Here is a 22734-nt window from a genome sequence, read left to right as displayed (position 1 = left end):
ACGTTGTTTATAGTTCTGGGGGATTATTTAATTTGATTCTGTGACTCCTTAGGAAGTGAACAAGCCTATTAGCTCAGCCACATTCCCCTTCTGGGATTAAAGCTGCCCATGAGGTGACTTGTGGTTGGATGTGTGCATTGGTGTTGGCCTTCTTGAATAAAGGGTATGTCCCTTTGGCCTTGAAGGAAACTATTGTGTGTCCTATCCTCAAGAAACCATCATGGGATCCAAAAGTCTGGGCAATTATGTCCTTTTAGGGAAGATGATGGAGAAGGTGGTCAAAATTCAACTTCAGAGAATCCTGGGGAAAACAGTTATTTCGAATTCATTTCAGTCAGTTTTCAGGCCAGCATTTGGTACACAGGTAACATTGTTGCATTTGTTGATGACCAGTGATGAAGCCAATACTAAGGTGGTATATTGATCCTGATGGTTTTTTAAAATTTATCATGAACTTTCGATACAATTGATTATGGTATCCTTTCAGATTCACTCTGAGCATGGGGTGGAAAGCATATTTTACAATTTCTTCTTTTCTCTGCAACTGGTATCAACTGATGTTAATTGGGCAGGACTCGTTAGGTACTACAGGCTCTCTTCCATTCTATAATACATGAAATTGTCATGTTTAACATTTACATAAAATTGCTGGGTAAGTTCAACTGTCAGTTCGAGATCAGGTGTTATCAGTCTAATGGTGAGATCCAGTTATATATTGACTCTGGATTGGCAAAGTGACACCATTAAAGTCCTAGCCTAATGCCTCCAACTATATCGATATGGATGGAGTAAACTGATTCAGTCTCAGTCTTGAGAAGACCAAGTGGCTATGTTTACTCAAGCCCCTCCCCCAATACACTGACTTTCAATGGGATGTACTTCCTCATTTGAGATGGTGTGAAATCTGGGGTTCCTCCTGGACTCTCAGTTCCTGCTTGAAGAGCGTCTAATGCACCAGTTTCCTGAACTATGAGGCCCCTCTGATAGTCACTCCCTAACAAGTTATTTCACAATTAGATTATTATAACATGCTCTGGATTGGGAAACCTTTAAAAACCATCCAGAAGCCACAGCTGTTTCAAGAATGCAGCAGCGGACGAAAGTACTTGGCCTGGCTAAGATCTGGCTTTCTGATGAGCTGCTTATCTCCAATAGTTTCTGCCCATCCTGTGTGAACAAGCAAGATGGGTGCGCTTTGAGCCCCAAAGATTAAACAGTTCCATCTCATGGGGCTGAGGAAGCAGGCTATTTTGTTCCAGTGGAAACTTTAAAAATCTATGAAACTTCTAAAAACATGGTTGTTCCCCAAAGCTTTTCTTTATGTTAATTTCAGAGGTGGTATTCAAATGTTCTGACCAGTTCTGGAGAAGTGGTAGCGTACATTTTTAGTAGTTTGGAAAACCGCTGAATACCACCTCTGACTGGCCCCACCGCTGCCTTCTGAGTCCTAGCTGATAAGGAGGAAATGGGGATTTTAAAATAACCTTTCCCCTGGAGTGGGGAGGGAATGGAGGTTTTACAGTATCTTTTTCCTGCCATGCCCACCAAGCCACGCAACGCCTACCAAGCCATGCCCACAGAACCTGTAGTAAAAAAATTTGAATCCCACCACTGGTTAAGTGTGGTTGCTGAATAGCTGGCTGTATTGTTCTCCAGTCAGCCAGGGTCCCTTTTACTTGTATCTCTAATATTACTCTTTTTAAAATTTGCAACACATTCAGAATTGCAAAGACATTGCAATTCATACATACATATATGCATGAATACATACATATATGCACACATGCATACACACTGCATACACACAAAACAATTTCAGAAATTATTAGCACTGCAGGACATGTTGAAAATGTGTTCATCAATTGACAATAAAATGATTTTTATATTACTTTTGGTTAGTATTTTTTACAGTAAATATTTGCTGATTTTTCCATGAAGGATTTGTATTTAATTATTTCAATCTAACTTTTTAAAATATCTTTTTTGTCTAGTCTGCCTCTTCGATTCTGGGTGAATATTCTGAAGAATCCTCAATTTGTCTTTGATATTAAAAAGACTCCACATATAGATGGCTGCCTGTCAGTCATTGCACAAGCATTTATGGATGCATTTTCTCTGTCAGAGCAACATTTGGGAAAGGTAGTGTCTTGTTTTTCATGCATACCAAAAGCCTCTTTTTAAAGTTTCCCAGGAAAGAGGGAGCATATTCAGAATGGGAGGTGGGGAGACAAGAGGCAGCCCAGTCTGGAGCTGGAAGGGAGACAGAGGAAGAGAGTTAGGATAGTCACTCCCTAGCATCTCCTGTTAGTATAATGGTAGTAAGGGTTCAGTCTAGCAAGATTCTGTCTATTGTGTGTAAGCAAATAAACAACTGAATTCTGGCTGAATTAATATTTGTCGTTCTTTGGCTTAGCCTGACAGAGGAATTCTTGGTATTCTATGAGTTTGGTTGTTTGCTTGCAGAGATTTCATTACCCAACTAGGTAGCATCATGAGTACTAATTAGTGTGGATTTTGCAAGCAAACAACCAAGATCAGAGAGAACCCAGGATTAAAAAGTAAGTCCTGTCAGTTTGTCTAGGACTAACTTTCAGAGAAGTGAGTTAACAGGATTAGAGTCTTCCAAGCACTGCACTATTCCTATTGAAAATCGTCATTTCATCTTTAAATGTGACTCACTGAAAAAATATTTCCTGAGCCATGTCCACATTTTTTGGGGAGCATAGCTTCATATCTTCTACGTCCATAGTGTTTTAGAATAGCTTCATAACCTGCACAGAGGAATGTATTAGCTTCACAAGCTAGCTTCTTGGATATGATGTCTGCTAGATTAGGCTCACTCGGGGTGTTATCGAGCCAGCTTGGTCCAGTTTGTGTGAACAAATTATTATTTTTTCCAAATTACCAGAAAACTATGATAATTTTGCATGAATTGCTCTAAAATCCTGTGATTACAAGTTTGAGAAAGGGCTACATTTAGCACAAGCAAAGTTTGCTTTTATAAGAGAAGACTCATAGGCAGGCAGATGCCCAGAGCACAAATGGGGGGGGGGGGTTGTCAGAAATTGGGATCAAATGCAAAAGCCTTTCTCTTCTAGAGCTGATCAACTGCCCTACCTTTCCTTTGTGTCCTGAAAAGGACCCCATGCTAGCTTTCTGAGCTCCCCAGTTCTTCTGTCTCTGTTCCTAGGAAAGTTTTGGTGCCTCTGTCAACACCCAGGCATGTATTTGCCCGCTGTTGTGGCTGGAAGGCTACATTCCTTTGATGCTGGTGTCCCTGATGTCCCATAAGACACTTTTCCTAAAATGTTGTACTCAAGAAATTTCAGAGAATGGTTGTAAACCTGCAAATAGTCTGTTATGTCCACCGAGATTGCCTGACATGACTGATGACCAGAACTGATTGTTCCCTAATTTTAACAAGGGGAGGGGAGGGTTCCACTAACAAATGAGGTATCTTGCTAACTTTTATGGTATGTTTTTTCTTCTTCCTCCTCAAAGGAAGCACCAACAAATAAACTTCTGTATGCTAAGGATATACCACTCTATAAAGAGGAAGTTAAAGCTTTCTATAAAGCAATAAGGGATTTGCCTCCACTGCCCAGAGCAGAGCTGGAAGAATTTTTAATTCTAGAATCACAGGTATTTCTGCTGTAGTTGGAACTTAAACGTATATTGAAAATGGAGCTGTGTCTTAATGTATTTAAAGGACAGTTCCCATGAATGGATTTATTCAGACACATATCAAAGGTTCCAATAATATTTCCCACTGTCTTTTTATGTTTACTTGTAATTATTATTTACAATTTTATGTGCTATGGATAATAATAATGGATAATAATGGTATCTTTAAATATAAACAGTTCCTCAAATTTCTTTATTTTTCTAGAAACATGAAAATGAATTTAATGAGACTGAGGCTTTGAATAAAATTTACCAATACATAGCAAGATATTTTGATAAGGTAAGAGTCTTATTCATCAAGCCTGGCTAGTTATGGACTACTGAATGGCAGGGCCATAGAATGGCTCAGACACATTCCAATTAGGGAAGAGAGTGGTTACTGTATTAGCAATGCACATGATATATGTGGGCAATTTTCAACTCTACAATTCCTGTGTGCACTGGCACTCCCCCAATACTTATCTCTGCCCTTCTAGTTAGGACAGGGGAGGAGGGGAGGAACTGGACAGAAAGTAACTGAAAGTGAATAAACTGTCCCTTAAGGATTAATAACTCATATGGATTAATGACCCTGAAGCAATAGGTTGTGATCCTTTTTATGACTGAGTCCCTGTGCCCTATATCTATATCTACATATATTCCTATTCTGTTCTGTTCTGTTCTATTCTACTCTACCTCTACCCTACTCTATTTTCTATTCTACTCCAGGCACCTTGCATTTTATTCTTAAACCCAGTGGTTGACAGAGTCAAGCCATGTGAGGTAGATTAACTACTAGACTGACTTAATCTAGTTAGTTTCCAAACAAGCTGAATATCACATTTTTTTCATGATCTCAAAAGCATGTTATAGCTGGCTGGCAGGTAATGAAAATGTTTTAGCATTCAATATGGCAGTATTTATAATTGGATAGTTGATTCCTCTTGATTATTGAAGTTTTCCTGCTTTTAACAGATATACAACATGCATCTATTGCTTTTCGAGTTGTATTTACAGAAACACTTGTGACTTTAATTGAGGTTGCTAGTGCCAACAGAAGTGTTCATCTTGTGATTAATAATAACTTGCCAAGGAAGATGCAAAAATAGCCTGGCTTTAGAAGGAATGGTTACTTAAGCAGAGCTTACTTTTTAACATTGGGAGGGGGGGAATGTTATTTTTAAATAAACAAAATAAGCATACATTCCTTTGTTCTCATAGATACTGAATAAATTAGAGACAGAACGAGGATTGGAAGAAGCCCAACAGCAACTCTTAAATATAAAAAGTTTAATGGATGAAAAGAAAAAATGCAAATGGGCTTAGGAATTTAATTTTATAATTGCTGCTGTTATGGAACCAAATTCAAAATATTGGCCAACTAGTTCTGTCCACACAAAATCAACAATGGATGCCCTCAGATTGGAACAGGCATTTCCAGATGTGTCAACAAAGTGGAGCCTGGACTGTGATGTATATCGGACTGCTGCTGGCATCTGAAGCAATCCCTCTATGCAGATCTTCCCTCCTATATAGATACAATCAAGTAAATTTTTTTTACATTAAAAACAACCTTAAATACAGTTCTTATATAAACAAACTGGTTGAGTTTAGTTCACAAATTTATCTAATTTCTATGGTGTCACTGAGCAGCAATTTATGTGCCTTAAAAGACCTCAGTTGGTTTCTGATAAGCACAAATATATTCTCTTGTTATTCATAGCCTAAGCATCCAAAATAGAGAGCTTTCAACTGCTACATGGTTTTATAATGAAGTGCAGGTTTTTAACTTCCCCCAATTAGTTGCACGTTGTGGCAAAACTAAAAGTGATGTGGGACTGAAATGGACGGGAAGATTTCCACCCAGCACATTGATACAGCAACGCAATTCACCTCTTGATAACGACAGTTTCATATCCGTCTCTATCGCTGAAGATGTCATGGACATATCCATGTAAGTTTCTTGGCGTGATAATGAAAGGGGTTTGCAAAAGACAGTTTCCTTGTCTTCCGAACACAAATCTACACTTCGAAATTCTTCCATCACTGTATCTGCAATTTTTAAAAATGGAGCTGGTGGCCTTTCCCATCTGTATTTTCATTAGTATATACAGTACATGCATTGTAAATATAAGGGCAAAAATGAAATTTACAAAGAGGGTTTTTTAACAACTGAAGATTCATAAATGTATCATAATTTTATTATTGACTATAAAGTAAATATGAATGAGGGCATCAAGTAGATGTAGGCTCTTCCACTCAGCGTCTATGCCTTCCCTGAAATTGGAATGCCAATTTTCTCAGCTACATTTTATAGGGCCCTTCAGAGTCTGCATTTGAAGGAAAAAACATATTATCTGCAACTCCTTCAGGAAGTTGTATCTTTTCCTGGGATTGGGGTGGTGCATCAAAGTTATAGCAGAATCCAAGGAATAGATAGATTTGGTGTAAGGAGTGCTATGTACACAGTCTAAAGCATGGGTGCCAAACACGCAACATCACATCATCATGTGACATATTAAGACTCCCCCCCTTGCTAAACCAGAGGTGGGCATGGCCAGTGCGTGGCGCATCCATCCCGTGGGCTCAGAGTTTGACACCCCTGCTCTAGAGTCTCTCCTTGCCTTCAAATATAAAGTACTGCTATGCTCTAATATTGAGAGTTCCTTTGTTGCCTATCACATCCTGCTCAGAGTAATTTTTACAGGCAACACATCAGCAGATGTTTGCATGTGCTGTATCAATTTTTAAATAAAAAAACTTAAAAGTGCCTCAAATAGCAGGTTTTGGTCCCATTACTTCTTGCTAGGAAAATTCTAATGTCATTGGCAAGATTAACTAGCCATTATAGGCTGAGAATTCTCTATGGCGAAGGTGCAGAACTTTGGCAACTTTTAGACTTGTGGATTCCAACTGCCAAAATTCCCAAGCTAGTATGGTTAGCTTGCTCTGTAACATACAAATAGATGTGTTCTAATATAGGGATCCCCAACTCCAGGGCTGCAGACTAGTACCAGTCCTCAGCCCATTGGAAACTGGGCAGCGCAAACAAGTAGGCGAGCACATGAAGCTTTATTTGCGCGTGCACGGAATTAAGTTGCGTGCTTGAAACCATCCCAGCCTGCCATTGCCGGTCTGTGAAACCAAAAAGGTTGAGACCACTGTTCTAATAGATAGGGAAATGGAGGAAAAAGCTATTTTTACATTGTTTCTTCTAAGGTGTAGACAGATAGAGAAGAGACCTGTATATTTTTCATTAAATACAATTATGTAAAAATAAAAAAAACAAAGCATTAAGCCGATATTGTTTTTTCCTTTTTTCAGAAAATGTTTTACATCATATGGAAAGTAGATTTTAGAAAATTAAAAGAATATGATGCATAATGTGATGTATTTACCAATAGGTGCTGAACATTTCTCCCCCAAATAATTACCTATTAATTATTGGATGAGTAACATAGAAATGAGCGAAGCATACAACTGAATATTACGTAGCATGGATGTCTCTGAAGGTTAGACCAGAGCTTTCCAAACTAAATCTGTTCAGAAGTGATACAATGAATTTGTATGTTCCCATCCCCCCCCCCACAATAAAAATGATTACATTGGGATCAGAGTTGGGCAAGAAATAAGTATAACATTTTAAAAAATTAACATTTCGTTTTTATATCAAATAAAACCATAATAAAACTTTACAAGAGGGTTTCTTTGAAAATAAGCAATCCCCCGTCCCCATACTTAAAGCTGTATTTTTAATGGGAAAGGGAAGGACTTGCTGACTTTACTTCCTGAATTCAGTTTCATTTTGAAGAGAATTATTCAGCAGTCAGGAAGGAAAGGGAGTGATGGTGGTTCTAAACCAGCTTGAATTAAACATTTGCACAACACTGACAGATGTAAGTTGCTTTCAGAATATCTGCCAGTTATTGTGCCCAGGCACGAGGGCTGCTCGTTTGAAGGGCAAAATGGTGACGATGGTGCTTGTGAAACAAACAATATATATGAAAAAGAACACTTGGGCTTCTTATTTGTCAGGCATCACAGAGTTGCTTTGCTTTCGGTAAACTGTTAAGCCTACTCAAAAAAAGGTATGGGATTCAGAATGGGATTTCCAAAAAATGATCCCTCTGCCCCATCTTTGTTCCTTTTTTTCATCTTAATTTGTGATTTCTTTTCAGTTGTTTTCCTGGTTTTTTTTTCTCCCCAAACAGCTACCCTTTCCTGAATTGTCATGCTGTTGTTTTTTTTAATATTCCATTTCTGCTGGGGAATGTGTATATATATTTATGTTTCTCTGCGTGAAAGTGGTTTGTGCATGCAGAAAGGATCAGTACTGTAAGTGGAGCACTTTATTTCATTTTGATCAGTAGTTATTAAATTAATGTGGGGAGCAGGGATTGTATTCATTTATGGGGAAAATCATTTCCAATAAATATGTACATATGGAGGCATAGGGTGGAGTGGGGAATGTCTAGGGCTGGTTTTAGCTGGAGTTTGTACGCAGGATTTTAAAAAGTTCTTTGAAAATTGCAGTGTATTTATTCTATATTGCATTATTGAGAGGAACTACTGAAATATTTCTGACAATCTCTGGAAACAAATTTTAGCATTCCTACCGTAAGTGTATAAAACAATTTAAATTTATTTTAAAATTTATAGATACATATAATTCCAATCTATTAAAGTAAATGTTTACAAGTATAAGTGGAGTTGGAAAATATATTGTATGAACATGTAAATGTTTCATTTCACATATATAAACTGTGATGTTTGTTTTTGTTTGATTTGAAATGTTAGTATATGTTCTAGTTTTTCAAGAAAATCAATGTGAAAACAAGTATAGCATTTTTAAATGGGCAGATAGTTTAGAAATTTGTTTTTGTTTTTTTTACAGAAATCAGTTTTATTCCAGAATTATAATTTTCAAAACTGAAAAAAATAAACTTCAAAACTTTAATCAATCAACCAGAATGGTATTTGTGTATTTATTGCCAATGCTTCAGCTCTAGTGAGAACACAAAGTGGCTAACAATTGTTTTGAAAAATATCAGAAGTTAACACATTAAATTTGTATTAAAATTGCTTGAAATGAAGATTTACAGTTCTTAAGTTTGAAGAGAATGGAGGCCAACTAAATTCTGAAGGAAATGTTGGACAAACAAGGAAAGTCCTCTTCCATATGTGACATGATCCAGACAGCAAAAAAAAAAAAAAAAAAAAAAGCCTTTTTAGCAACTTGGCACCTCGCAAAGTTTGTATGGAAGAAATGATCCATCAGAAAGTCAGACCTTAGGCTACTTAGGACATAAAAATTAATACTACTATCAATTCTACCCGGTACATCACAAATTTTTGGTTTCTGTATCTTAAATTATCTGTGTGTCAAATTGTGCAATTGCTTCATCCATGCATCTTTTCAAGTATAATCCTAAAATGTTGGGATCAAGGTCCTGACCAAAGATGGATAGCTCATGAATAGACATTCAGTATAATTGGGCAAATTCAGCCTTCACGTAGGAATCTAGTGATATTCTTTGGGGGGAGATTGTAAACCTATACAAATACTCTGAATCTGGTTTTATATTTCCAGTAGCATGAGCATGACTGAATATATGTTCAGCTGAATGTCCATCTTTACGCCCATTAGATTTATTTATTTATTTAGCATATGACATACAATGTCAGGGAACTCTACAAATGCTAGACACAATGTAGTCCTGACAGCCTAAATTTCTAGTTCATTCTGTTTGGTGCTTGCATGCCTGGTCCTTGCTGCATCTTAGGGGGACAAACTAGCTTACACTAGTTGACTAGCAGTGCTCAGATTGCTGGCTCTTCCGGGCTCCTCTGCGGGTTTCACCTTGCTTTGCCTCATGTTGCATTGCCTAGAATCTGACCAGGTCCAACACCAGCTTCCGTTCTCTGCATACAAGGACCCAGCTAGGTTTTTCCCACTGAAGTGGTATCCATTTATCCACTCACAATATTGCATGCTTTCGAAGTGCCGAGTGGCAAGAGCCAGGGAGTGAGTGGTGGGAGAGCTGGGCTCGAACCACCGGAGTGCAGGCTATTTGGTCAACAATTCCAACATCACTAAGGCACATCCCCATGCCCATTACTGAACTTAAGCAATATTCAATGGTACTTACTGCTTCCTTTGAGTTCCGGTGGCATTGGTATTATTGATGGCACCTCATTTCAGACTTCCAGATCATTATTCCAGCACTTACATGTAGATACTGAACTGTACACGTGATAAGACAAAACTCTACGAGATTCTGTAAGTGTCAACCAGTGATCTCTTAAAATTACTTTCTGGAATCAGTCCAGTTGGAAGAACTGGAGCCAAAATAGTGCCTCAGGGCCAATCCTGCCAAGTGGTCCATAGATTATTGTGAAAGGTGACATTAAAAGCTGCTAGGAAGTGCAAAGGGCTAATGTGGTTCTTGAGACAGAACAGAGTGCTTAGAAACAATATAGACCTTAACCTATCACTTTTCAATTAACAATGGTTCAAAATTACAATAGCTTCTGAAAAAGTTACTTGTGATCTATCCTCAAAATTACGAGTGTCACACACTAATCTTTATCACAATTCGGATGCTGGGCAACCAGCTTGCATGTACGATAGTTGCAGTGACTTGCTGTCATGTAATGGAAATTCACAATTTTTCCGCTTCCAAACAAGCAAAGTCAATTGGGGAAGTTGACTTTGCTTAATGATCACATGGTTTACTTAACAACCACAGTAAAAATGATTGTTAAATTGTTTCTAGTCACATGATTTTATTTGCAATCACACCAATTTATGATAGAAACTCTGGTCCCGATTGTGATCTTAATCAAGGACTATCTCTAGTGTAAACTATCTAGACCAATTTTTATTCCATAGCTGAGCTAGGGCTTCAACAGATGAGTGCATTCAGGACCATTTCCAAAATATCAGGTGACTGGATTATTTTTATGTCGTCTTCTCCTGCTAATCTAAATCTACAGAATGATCTATTTGTAGCCACTCTATAGGTCTCCCTGCTTTCACATCACTAGTTCCATACAAACAGAATGATTAATTCTGTATGTATGGCAATGAATTCATTGGGCTAAATGCCAATTAGAACTTGTCTAAATCATAGTGCAGAATACAAAATCTTCAGTTATTTTAGGAATCATGTTTTTTTTAAAAAGTCAACATGTGGTAGGACTTGCTTTTTGCAATGTATGAGCCCACATGGAGCTCTGTCCCTTTGGATTATCATCCCTTCAGAAATTAGACCGGCCCCTACTTTGACACGCTTTCATAAGGCCCCGAAGACTTGGTTTTGCCAGCAGTCCTGGGGAGGCGGATGGAGCCCCACTGACTTTGTCAGAAAATTGCAAAAGATGTTCACATGACCCCAGGACACGGCCAACTGTCATAAATGAGTCTATTGCCACACAACTGAATTTTGATCACGTGACAATGAGGATGCTGCAGTGGTTGTGTGAAAAACACTCATATGTCACTTTTTCCAGTGTTGTCATAACTTTGAATGGTCATTAAATGAATGGCTGTAAGTCGAGGACTACCTTTACATGGTTATTTTCCACACCTTGAATCAGAATGAGTGGAATCCCAATTGGAGGAATTATAATACATTTTGGTCTGCTTTCCATTTTATTGTTTTTAGTTGCAAAATTATAATACATTTTGGTCTGCTTTCCATTTTTTATTTTTTTTAGTTGCATTGCGTTATTTTCCTGGTGGATGCATTATTTCTTTTTCTTTTGTATGCTGCGCAATTGAGTGGCCATGTACAAGTTATAAATAAATACACCTAAGACCATTACAGCTAGCTCAAGAAAAGTGAATGGCAGCAGCATATGAATTGTTCCCCACATACTATTTTCTTATCAAATTTGCTGATTAGCCCATTGGATATGAGTCCTAACTCTTCCTTTAGCAAAGTTTCAGTGATATGTCAGCTCAAGAGCCATTCAGAATTAAGAGTTAACTTTGTAACTCTTCTGATTAATTTACAAATGTAGTCACTTGAACATCTATGAACTGGCAGTAAAAATATTCTTCACCTATATATAAATCCTAAAAAAAAGCCAAAGTAACAGAATCATTTAAATTTGTTGGACAGTGGAATAAGTCCATTCTGTCGTCAAATCCCTCAAGAAATGGCAGAATCTGAGCTGCAGGTTTTTATTATTATTATTATTATTCATGAGATGATTTTGTCCATTTAACTTAGGTTTATTTACTGACTTACCGGAAACTGCTCAAAACAACTGAATGAATTGTTTTATTGCTTATCTTATTAAAAGTTAAGAATCTGTAGAATAAAAACAATCTACTAATCTCAAAACTATGCTTTTTATGGCTGTTAAATAATTAAATAAAACACAGAGAAGATAGATTTTACAAAAATATATTATAAATAGCTTTGATTAGTTAACAAAACTTTGATCTGAAACACACACATGTTTTGCATGTAGGTAAAGCAATATTCATATTCACTTAAAACGTGATTATTTTTCTTGATATTTCATAATATATTAAAGTGCAGATAGTAAAATATTTTTCAAAGGTAAATTTGTGGACAAAATTCATATAATGATAACAGAGCTCAAACAATGTTGTTTTCCGTTTTCTCAGTATTTTAAGATTACAAAAGTCCAGCTTGGTGAATAACAAAAAAATGAAAACTTTATATAGCAACCTGAAAACAATAGAATAAGGGCCACTTCAAGAATTTCTTTTTTTAGTCAAACTATTAAATTTTTTAGAAAAGTATTATTAGCAAAACATTACAGTGCAACATGATTCTTAGAGTTTAAAATTATTTTCCAAATATTTCAATTATATTTTTTTTAAAAAATATTAAAAATACTACAAATGATTTAAAACAGAGCTTTTACCTATTTCACGGCACTTGTAGATGAATTTTTGGCAAAAGTTGAAAAGTGTTTAATGGTTTATTTGGCATCTCCAGATGACAGATCATATTGTTCCACAGACTTATTTCTGTCTGATTCAGTACTTATTTCCGACTGAGGTCGTTCAGCAGAAGCAGCACCAAGTTCTTGCAGTTGGCTTCTCTGTGTGGTCTCTAGTTCTTCCAATCGTTTATGAAGCAGTGAAAGTTCTCTTTGATGTTGCTCCTCCTTCACAAGAGGTAAAGGAGATGAGGAAAGGAATGTATTTAGCACTTTTATTTTTAAAGATATTGTAGAGCCGTGGAAGATTCAGTTTACTGGTTCTGGCTTTCAATTATATGTTCTGATTGTAAGATACTTAGTTGTATAAGCAAAAAACAAGCACAGTATTTTAATACAATGGAAACAATAAAGATGCTTATATTGATTTATAGGAACTTACCTGTAGCCAGAGGAATTAAGACGGTATTACATAGCTTAACTAAAAGTTTAGGTAAACTTCACTGTAAAAATAATTATACAGAAATTGTAAGGTTTTAAACAAAATCAACAGAATTAAAGAAATTGTATTGCTACTTTTCTGCATAATTAAGGTTAGGATGTATTTATCATATAACTTTTGGTTCAACATGGTAAAACATTTTGGAAATGGTAGCATCTTAGCTGCAAAATAAATTGATGACACGGTCACACACAAAATCTCACATTTCTTTCAATACTACTATATTGTTTCATCAAATTGTATTTAGGAAAACTGGAAAAATATTAATTTTGTTTCTTATGCTTTTTGAAACACTATCACCTACTCTGTCATATGGGAATATTACATACCTGAAGGAGAGGGAATGGTAATTCTGTCCCAGGAATCAAAGATGAAGATAATAAGTTAGCTGGATTCAATATTGGGATATTGGGAAAAAGGATCAATCTGCGGAACTCATTATGTCTCCGCTGCAGATCTTTTAGTCTTTTCTGAAGGCGGAGATGTTCTTCAAAAGGAATATTTTGCCTATAATAAATATAAATAACTAAATAAAAATTATTTTCCTACTAATGTTTTCCTTGAAGCGCAGGGTCAAGCCTTTTTTTTTTAACCAACCAAGAGTTGACCCATTGGTTGCGATACAAATTGACAACTTGTCACCCAAATCTGACACTGTGGCCCAAGGTCACCCAGCCAGTTTTCATGCCTAAGGAAGGATTAGAACTCACAGTCTCCTGGTTTCTAGCCTGATACCCTAACCACTATCTCAAACATCTCTCAAACAAATAATGAAATGCTGATGGACAACCAACACAAGATTTTAAAACTGAATATTGCTTCCTTTACATATTCCCAATAAAAGATTATCGCTTTGAATTATAACCTTTTGATATCCCCTATTGGTGACTCAAAAAATAAAAACATTTGAGTCTGTTTGAAGACAAGTACAAATGCTTCAAGTTTGATATTGTCCTGTTAACTTGAAAATGCTTCTTGTACAGCTGAAACATCTTTATCTTTATAAGCCCTCCCCGGATAATAAGCCCAATTGGACTTTTGAGTGCATGCGCTAAAATAAGCCCTCCCCCAAAAATAAGGCCTTCCGTAAAATATTTAAATACATGCGCATGAACCCCGCCATTTCCTGGAGGGGAGGGGAGAACATGCCCCATGTGCCCCTGCCATCCACATGGAATGGCCTCGCGGAGGCCACTCTCACAAACCCTAGCTACCGCACACCTTTTATTAGTGGCGGCCGCAAAAAGAGGAGCAGCCCAGCGATGCTAGGGCTGGCAAGAGTGTGCCAGAAACATAACTTCCAGCCCTCTCTGGATTAGCTGATTCACAGACCGAGGTTAGGGGCCTCCTGCATCTCAAAAATAAGACGACCTACCCGAAAATAAGACCAAGCGCTTATTTCAGGGGTCAAAGAAAATAAGACCCTGTCTTGTTTTTGGGAAAACATGGTAGAACATTTCCAAGAGATTGTAACAATTTATTTTCAACTTGAAATGACTATTTCCAATTGAAAAAGGGTTGTTTTAATTAGAAACATTTTTTTATATTTCTAAAACAGTTTCTGATATATAGTATCATGGTTTCAAGATAATAATAGCGCTAAGAATAAAATACATGTATATACAGCTTTCTAAAAAAATAATAATCAGAAATTTGCAAATGGATGTAATGAGCCTGTGGTCTTAACCAAGATGGACCAGCTGTAATTTCCTTTTAAAATAGAATATTTTTTTCATTAAGACAGCAAAGACTGTACCTAAAAAAATTTAACAGCAACAGTATGAAACATTATTCAATTTAGAATCAAACAACATAAAATTATACCTGTTTAACACTTGGTTTTCTGTTTCTAGTTCTTCTCTCTTGGCTTCTAAGAGCTCTATCTTGTTCAGTAATTTCTTTTGCTTGTTGTCATTGAGTGTCTTTCTCTGTAATTAATATACAAATTTATATTTTTTAAGGTTGACTCCCATATTTAAATATGAAGTTGCATATGTGCAGCCTGACCAAAAACTTTCCCAATCACAAATATTCATCAGGAGAAATAGTAACAAGTGAATCAACTCTTGTTCTTTTGAAAGGCCACATTTAGCACAATTAAAGTTAGCATCTTGTTGTTTATATTGTTTATATATCATGGCTTCTCAGCCTCACAAACTGAAAAAGAAACTTTAGTAATAGATACAATTATGTTACAATGTTATTTACAAATTGGAATCTTCTTTTAGCTATTACGGCACAAACTTTAATTCAACTAAAAAGGAACAGCTTCTTTCAAAATTATGCATATGAGACATGCCTTTTTCTGAGCAACCGATGCTCGATACAATTTCTCTTTTGTTACTTTATACTTGTCTTCTATCTCTGTGACGTGCTGAGTAAGTTTATGTTTTTCTTCTAGCCACTTTACCTGTTTATCTTCCAAATTCCTAAAAAACAAACGAACAGGGGTTATTTTACAAATTGATTCTTCTTCTTCACAGAAGTGAACACTATAAATTCCCAGTTATGACTGCCATCCTTGTTTGCTACCTAAAGTATAAAGAATATTTGATATGCCCAGATGAATTCCAGACAATCCTAAAAAGCATGTTTATTATTTTATAATATAAACACTAAGCAAAAAGATAATCTGTGAAGGGTTTCATTCTGAGAAATTGAATTTCTTATGCTTCAGAAAAAACATTTCTTTAAACTACAATAAGATGTATCCATCTATAGAGAAAGGTCTCTTTGAACCCCTTCCCATAAAGGTTGCCTTCTAGTGGGCACTAAGCAGCACGTTTGCTGGAAAGGAATCACTGTTCTTTTGAAAACCTCCCTTCCCCCTGAAATCCTGCAGGCCCCTGCTCCTAGGTTTCTGGAATGCCCTAAATTGCTGGCTTTCCCCACAAATGTTAGGGTACAAGGAGACAGGAATTCAACAAAGTTGAACGTTGATATGTGTGAGCATTATGTATTTGGGAGTGCAGGAAGTTCTTGGCTTTTGTTTTATTACTAAGCCAGCATAACGCAGGGTACTTGGTACGAAAGATTGGGGAATGGTACATAAATCTTTTAAATAAATACAGAAATATTTATACAGGTTTTTGCTATCACCCTGCTATCTACTTTTATTAAGATTATGCAAGTCTCTTGAAAAATATATAGTACTCTATAATATACTGTATATCAAATGTTTAGTCTTTTTTCAGGCATAGGCAGCTGCTTCATAAGCTGTTTTTGGATGTCTTTTCAAGATGTCTTTTATTCATTGGGAATAAAGCACTGACTCTGCTACCAAAATTACTGCAGAATTCTGGAAATAATGGGTCACCTACATTAAGAACAGTATGTGAAATGCTGTTATAACACTTTGACATAGAATATAAATATTGTTATAAGACCAATCTTGGTGGTAAGAATTCTAAAACGGATTATAAGACATCGGGTTCTCAAATTCCCTTCTTCAGAAGCAAACTCTTCACTCAGCCAATATACAGTGCTGCCACTGTCATGAGGACGATAGGACCAAAAGAAGAGGAATTGCTACAATTATTGCGAGAATGGCATGAAGCAAATATCAAGAGAATCATGCTTGAAGGGTGCCCAAAATCAGCCAATAGCATTGGCAGTAAACGTAAAATCTTCCGAATCTTAATTCAGGTTCTCTATTCTTCACAGAGGTATGAAGTGTGATGGGGGGGTTGGGGGTGGGGAAAGCTACTTCAAATGTTCCAGTTCCATTTATTTGAAATAATTTCATCCAGGCTGCATGCACAGAATAAGAGGCGTTAAGATAAAAGCTTAGGTGTTTAAAATTTTTAGGTGCATTTGAAAATACAAAATAGACAGCTATAGAAATAGTTATGTGCCTAATTTCTCAAGTGACTTTAAGAAGCCATCATCTCTGAATATACCACTATACATAAAACAGATTGTTTAAAGAAACGTGAGTATTTTAAAATTTCAGTTGCTTTATTTTTCCCAGAAACAATTTGTCAACTAACATGCCCATAATCTTAAGCAAAATATTGTCTCAAAATTGATGACAAAAAGTTAAGTAAACCTCATCTTCTACATCAGTAGTATCACAATTGATGTGATTAAAATGACATGACTGAAAACTAAACATATTTTGTAAAAGCAATAAGTAACCCCAATCTGAACAGTAAGAAAGGTCAAGAACAGTTTGTCTACTTAATTTTAATGTATCAGCTTTAGGTCATATTCCTATTCATTTACTTAAAATTGATTACTGTTTGAGGAGTCAGATGTTTGGGGAAAGAAGGACAACAGTTGAGAGAACCAAGAAGGCTTGTAACCAAAGTCATTGGCCTTTATAGTGATGACTTACTGGAGGAGAGTTATATGGACCAGCCATACCTATGGTCAGGAATGGGTAGGCTGACAAAGAGGCCAAACTGAGGAAGAAAGGACACAGGAGTGGTACCCATTAATTTTGCTCTACTTTCCCATCAAGAACCACTTAGAATTTGTTTCTGCAGAAAGCTAGACTAAAATGTTCTGACCTTAAATGGTTAAATAATGTTGATATTTTAGAGAAAATTCTGTTACAGACAAATGAACCTATACTGGATGTCAAGGACAAGTTGCTCTTCGTGTCATCCAGTTTTTTAGTTGCAAAAAATGCAACAGTAGCATTGCATTAACAGTGAACTCATACTTCTCTGAATCTGCTTGAGCTCTTTCTGCTTGACTTCGTGCATTCCGACATTCATGTTTTAACCTTTCCAGCATTTCCTTGAGTTTCCGATTGGAATCCAATAAATCATTCTCTGACTGTGAAAAAGAAGCCACTCGAAGCTGCAGATCATGCAGTTGCTGTAACAGAAATATCTTATGAAATGATCAATTCCATTTATCAAATTCTAGAGCAACATTTCCAGCATAGCAGACGGGGCGGAAGGGGGGGGGGGGAGAAGAGAGGATGGTTCCATGTGAGCAGCAAGTGCACATGTGAACGTGTGTATGTCCATTTGCATGATCCCGTTGCTTGTGCAAATGGAGCTTTGCACACAAGTATCTGCTGTGCATGCAAATGGAGCTGCACACGAGTGCAAGCGCCCACTGCAAATGGAGCTATGCACGCAGACTCGCCTGAGACTTGTGAGGTCCGATTCCAAATGGGCCGCAGCTCAGTTGTGAGCCACAACCTGGAGGTGTTCTGTCCCGTGATTCTAATGAATATGTAGACACAGGCTTGGCTGTCTGCCACAACTAATTATAGAGATAAAACCACCTCTTGGCTAGGACCCTAGAACGCTATCTTCAAGAAATCAAGATTAGACTTACGGAATAGTTTCTCAACGGCTAGTAAAATGGACTGTTTCCTGCAAAGATTCCCCTCCCGTCGCTCCACCTATAAACTCTTTGGGAGGGGCCACAACAATAGCCAGCTGTCCCTACTTCCTTCTATGACGTCTTCTCCACAGCTGTTCCTTTCTCCTCTCAGCTCTACGCATAGGCACATCAGGGACAACCTCCCTCTGTTCCTCTTCACTGCTCCCTGACTCAGATGCCACCTGGTGGCCAACAGGCCTCTCTAGTTCCTGCTCTGACTCCAAACACTCTCCAGAGTCTTCCTCATCCTCCAGAGCAGTCCCATAATGGTCTGAGCTGTCAGAGTCCACCAACAGCTCAGCCAGCCGCTGCTGGGCCACAACTGGGGGGGGGGGGGTTGATGATGCCCGTATTAGAGTAGGGATAAATACAGTTTTTGTGATCTCCAGTGTAGCCACGAACACACAAATCTGCTATTTTGAAATATGTACTTTATTTCAAAAAAATATGTTTTGGAAGATTCAACTGAACACACATCATGATGCTGTATGAAAGGGACCTCTGTATGACCAGATTTCTACACAATTAAAATTGAATATTTCAGTGCTATAAATTTACACTGCTCTATAAAGGTAATCAATTAGATATAAAAAAATTCTCATGAAGATACTACCCTTCGCACAACTTTATAAGTAAGAATTAGCTAAAAGAACTGATTGGCAGCAAAACAGAAGCACTTCATCAAAATCAGAAACCGTTTACCACAATTCATCACCATAAAGTATGGCTCATTTAAAATGAGATTAAAGTGATGGATGACCCTATTTGAATATCCTTCACCTCACACATTTCTAATTATGTGAAGTCAGTTGAAAGCTCATAAGCAGAGCAAGAGAATGAGAGAAAATAGGAACAGGAGAATTATATGGGAAAGCAAAAAAGGGGAATTTAGTAGAGAAGATGGTGAAAGGAGTATCCTGACTTCCTATCTCCAGAAACCAACATCTAAAAGAGAGACAATATGGAGCATTCCCTATACATAGTTGCATAATTTAGGAGTCCTCATAGATTCATGGCTTCTGTTAAAAAAGCAGGTGCTAGATGTAAGGCAGAGGTGGCTTTGTACAGATCTGTGTTGTGCTATAAAATCCTAGCTCATAATGGCCAAGAAATTGAGTAAGAAAACCTAGCAATCTCCCAGAAAATGGTCTTTAGAAGTGCTCTAGATGAGACCTTTCCTTGAAGAATATTAGGTTAAACTGGTTCAAAATGAGGCAATGCACGCATTTTCTGGAATCCAAAGTTCACCTGCGTAACACTATAGCTATATGAGATACATTGGCTTCCAGTATATTTCAGGTGCCATTTAATGTGCTGCTTGTTATCTTTAAACTCTGGCGACATCAAAAAAGCAACTTTTAAACTAGTCTAGGAGGGAAAGTTGGCACGTGATGGCACCAACTAGTTCAAAAAGGTTTAAAAAGGACATTTCAGAAAATCAACATCAGCATCTTTTAAACTTGTATGCTGCCCGACTCTTAGCAGTCAAAAAAATAATAAAATAAAAATAAAACGTGCCAAGTGCAATGAAGTAATGGATACAAGAAATAAGGCAATTATTGGAAATGGTTAATGGATATACATGATAATTATGTTTTAAAAAGGTTGTGAGAAGGTCTCAATCCAATGCTAGAAACCTCCAAACCAAGCTACAGAATTAGAGATCACAAATGAGAATGGAAACCTGGTACAATGGAAAGAATTGATGGCATAGTCATTCTTGACTACAACCTCGTAGGAAGAACAGCTAAAGGTACATTAAGGGAGATACTGGTGTTTATAACAAAGAGGTATAAAATAATACACTAAACTCATTTTTCAGAATGAGGTGGATACTGGAAATTTAATAAATAAATACACTGCAATACCAAATTTCTCATGTAATATGGACATATAAAAAACAAAAACAAAATGAACGTTTAAAATTATATCATTCTTCCTAACACCACATACTATGACCAAATAAATTACAGATTCTTGTATGTGATGCTGATGATTCCTGGACTGATTTGTATCCAAGGAAGCTTCTTTTTCTATTTTTGAAATGGAAAATAGCAATCAAAACAGAAAAAAATCAAAATATGAAATAAAACAAAACCACCACATGAACTCCTGCAAATTAAAATAGATCAAAGAATATAAACCAACTTCGTACCTGCTTTAAATTTGCATTTTCACTTTTCTCTTTTTCTAGATCCTCAGAAACAGTAACTTGTTCTTGAATTTTTACTCTACAAGTGAATATGAAGAAGAGCTGTAAAATATATACTTTAAAACATGTCTATACAGGTAGTTCTTGAGTTAAATGATAATTGGATCTGAAATTTCAAAGGGTAAGCGATGCTGTTGTTCATTCATTCATTTATTCATACAACATATGCCATCCATCTCGCTTGGAAACAACTGGAAGCAACTCTGAGTGGCTTACAATCATTAATTGGTTGCTAGGGGAAATATCACATGACCTCATTGCTCAGTGACACAACACCTAGCGGTCCCTGTTGCTGTTGTTAGCCAAATCCCAGTTGTTAAGCAAGGACCCACACTGATCCAAGCCATTCCTGGTCCTGAGCCTTGATAAGGTAAGAGACTGCTTCCTCTTGAATCTGTCCCACCCACTTATGTCTTATAATACTATGCCCTGTCCTAGCATGTCCCTGCTTTGGAAAGTTTCTGGGGCCTTCTAAAACACTGTAAAAACAGGTAGTGCTATTTGGAGAATAAGCATGCTATTCTCTCAATGCTTCAGAAGATCTCAGAAGCTTTTCAAAGGCTTTCCAAACCATCACCTACTCCCACCTACATATCTGCAAATAGCTCATTCCATTCTCACAATGCACTATTTAAGAGGATGGCATGAGTGGCCTTGGGAAGAAGGCCTGACTTGGCCCTAAGCTGCCTTGTATAGGGTAGCTATAAGATGGATAAGCCTGTTGGTGGTGGCAAGACTTGTGGCACACAGAGCAAGTGAGGGTTTTGTGTTTTGGTGCTCCATAGGAGCACTGGGGCTGAAGCTGAGGCCTGGGGGCAATTGCAGATGGCTCAGATTGCTGAGTGCTCTGGACCTCTACTTCAGCCCTAACAGTGCCACTGAGGAGTACTGCTGTGCAGTGGCCAAAACAGCAGAGATATGGGGGAAGATCGGTGGGTGCCAAGAGCTGAAACATCATAAACATGGGTAGACTGCCAAGTACCCAATTTTTGATCATATGACCACAGGGAGTTGCAGCTGCCATAACTTCAGGGACCGGTTAATATCACATGTCCAGTGGCACTGTAATGTTGAACAGTCGTTGAATAACAGAACTGAAATATTTAAATAGTCTGAATAACTTAAACTCTAATTCTTAATTGAGCTTAAAATGCCAAACTGTTTGGGATACAGAAAAATTTAGGAATAAGTGCATTAAGGCTGTCAGTTAACTGTTGAATTTCAAGAAATTAAATGGAAAATAAACCTTGCAAAATGCTGACATTGGGAAATACAACATCAGTTATAATAAAAAAGCAGCCAAGGCTTTATACTCAGGAAAGCATTATTATTCCATAAGTGATAAAGTAAGGCCAAATTATATATTGATCCTTGATGTGATAAATGCTAATAATCTGGTAGCCAAGGAAGAAGTGAAAAAGATATAAGGGAGTTACAAAGAAATTTAAACATTTTCTGAGTTTATAAAACAGCAAAATAAAAGCTATTTCTTGTTGGTTTTTCTCCTTTTGTTCCATCTTTATTATTTTTCTTGTGTTCATTCTTCCTAATTGAAAATAGATTTTTCAATTAATTTTTCAATCCTAAAATGCATTTTAATAAATTTTGTTTAAACTAAAATAATAAGGCTGAAGGAGTAAAATTGTTGGAGAATTAGACATGGATAGCAAAATCTGTATGAGAAACTGCTGCAAAAAAAAACACATTTTATTCTTATCAAATTAATGTAAAACTGGTGACTTAATAAAGTGCTTTATAAACAAATAGGATTAGTAGTAATAGTTCTGCTTTTATCTTTATTAGAAACTAACTGCTTGCTTTAATATCCATCTTGGGTAACTAACCTGTTACATTCTAAGAACTTTTTAAATACATTAAATCCTTACATAGTACCTTACCTAAGATTTTTGATTTCCCTTTTGGTGGACTCTTCTTCCAAGCGCATAGCAGTTATCTTTTCTTCATACTGATCCTTCTCTGATTGCCTCTGAGCATCTTGCTCCATTCTGGTTTTTTCTAGTTCAGTTAATTTAGATTCAAGTTCTAATCTGAAATATAGTAAATAACTGTAAAAAGCAGTTGTTTATATGAT

General features: G+C 36.8%; 2 protein-coding genes across 4 annotated transcripts in view; one reads left to right on the top strand and one right to left on the bottom strand.

The window, feature by feature from the left end:
• Positions 1-8628, top strand: part of PLXNC1 (plexin C1) — a 60218-nt gene extending 51590 nt beyond the window's left edge. The window contains exons 28-31 of the mRNA XM_081958272.1: positions 1992-2139; positions 3502-3642; positions 3890-3964; positions 4885-8628. Of these exons, the coding sequence (XP_081814398.1) occupies positions 1992-2139; positions 3502-3642; positions 3890-3964; positions 4885-4989 (469 nt within the window). The 3' untranslated portion in view covers positions 4990-8628. The remainder of the gene's footprint in view (positions 1-1991; positions 2140-3501; positions 3643-3889; positions 3965-4884) is intronic.
• CEP83 (centrosomal protein 83) overlaps positions 5057-22734 on the bottom strand; it is a 38591-nt gene continuing 20913 nt past the window's right edge. For 2 of the 3 annotated variants that reach the window (XM_081958274.1, XM_081958273.1), the window contains exons 10-16: positions 22541-22690; positions 20586-20661; positions 17754-17911; positions 15387-15516; positions 14912-15015; positions 13417-13594; positions 12015-12813 (exon numbers count right to left, since the gene is read on the bottom strand). In XM_081958274.1, coding sequence (XP_081814400.1) covers positions 12625-12813; positions 13417-13594; positions 14912-15015; positions 15387-15516; positions 17754-17911; positions 20586-20661; positions 22541-22690 — 985 coding nt within the window. In that variant the 3' untranslated portion in view covers positions 12015-12624. Of the gene's footprint in view, positions 5192-12014; positions 12814-13416; positions 13595-14911; positions 15016-15386; positions 15517-17753; positions 17912-20585; positions 20662-22540; positions 22691-22734 lie in introns of those variants that run through there. The other variant, XR_014175776.1, reaches the window with a different exon arrangement.

The sequence above is a fragment of the Natrix helvetica genome (genome assembly GCF_964273705.1).
Source record: "Natrix helvetica genome assembly, chromosome: 6".
Taxonomy (NCBI): Eukaryota; Metazoa; Chordata; class Lepidosauria; order Squamata; family Natricidae; genus Natrix; species Natrix helvetica.
The sequence above is the reverse complement of the archived record's forward strand: the minus strand, read 5'-3'. Positions and strand labels throughout refer to the sequence as shown.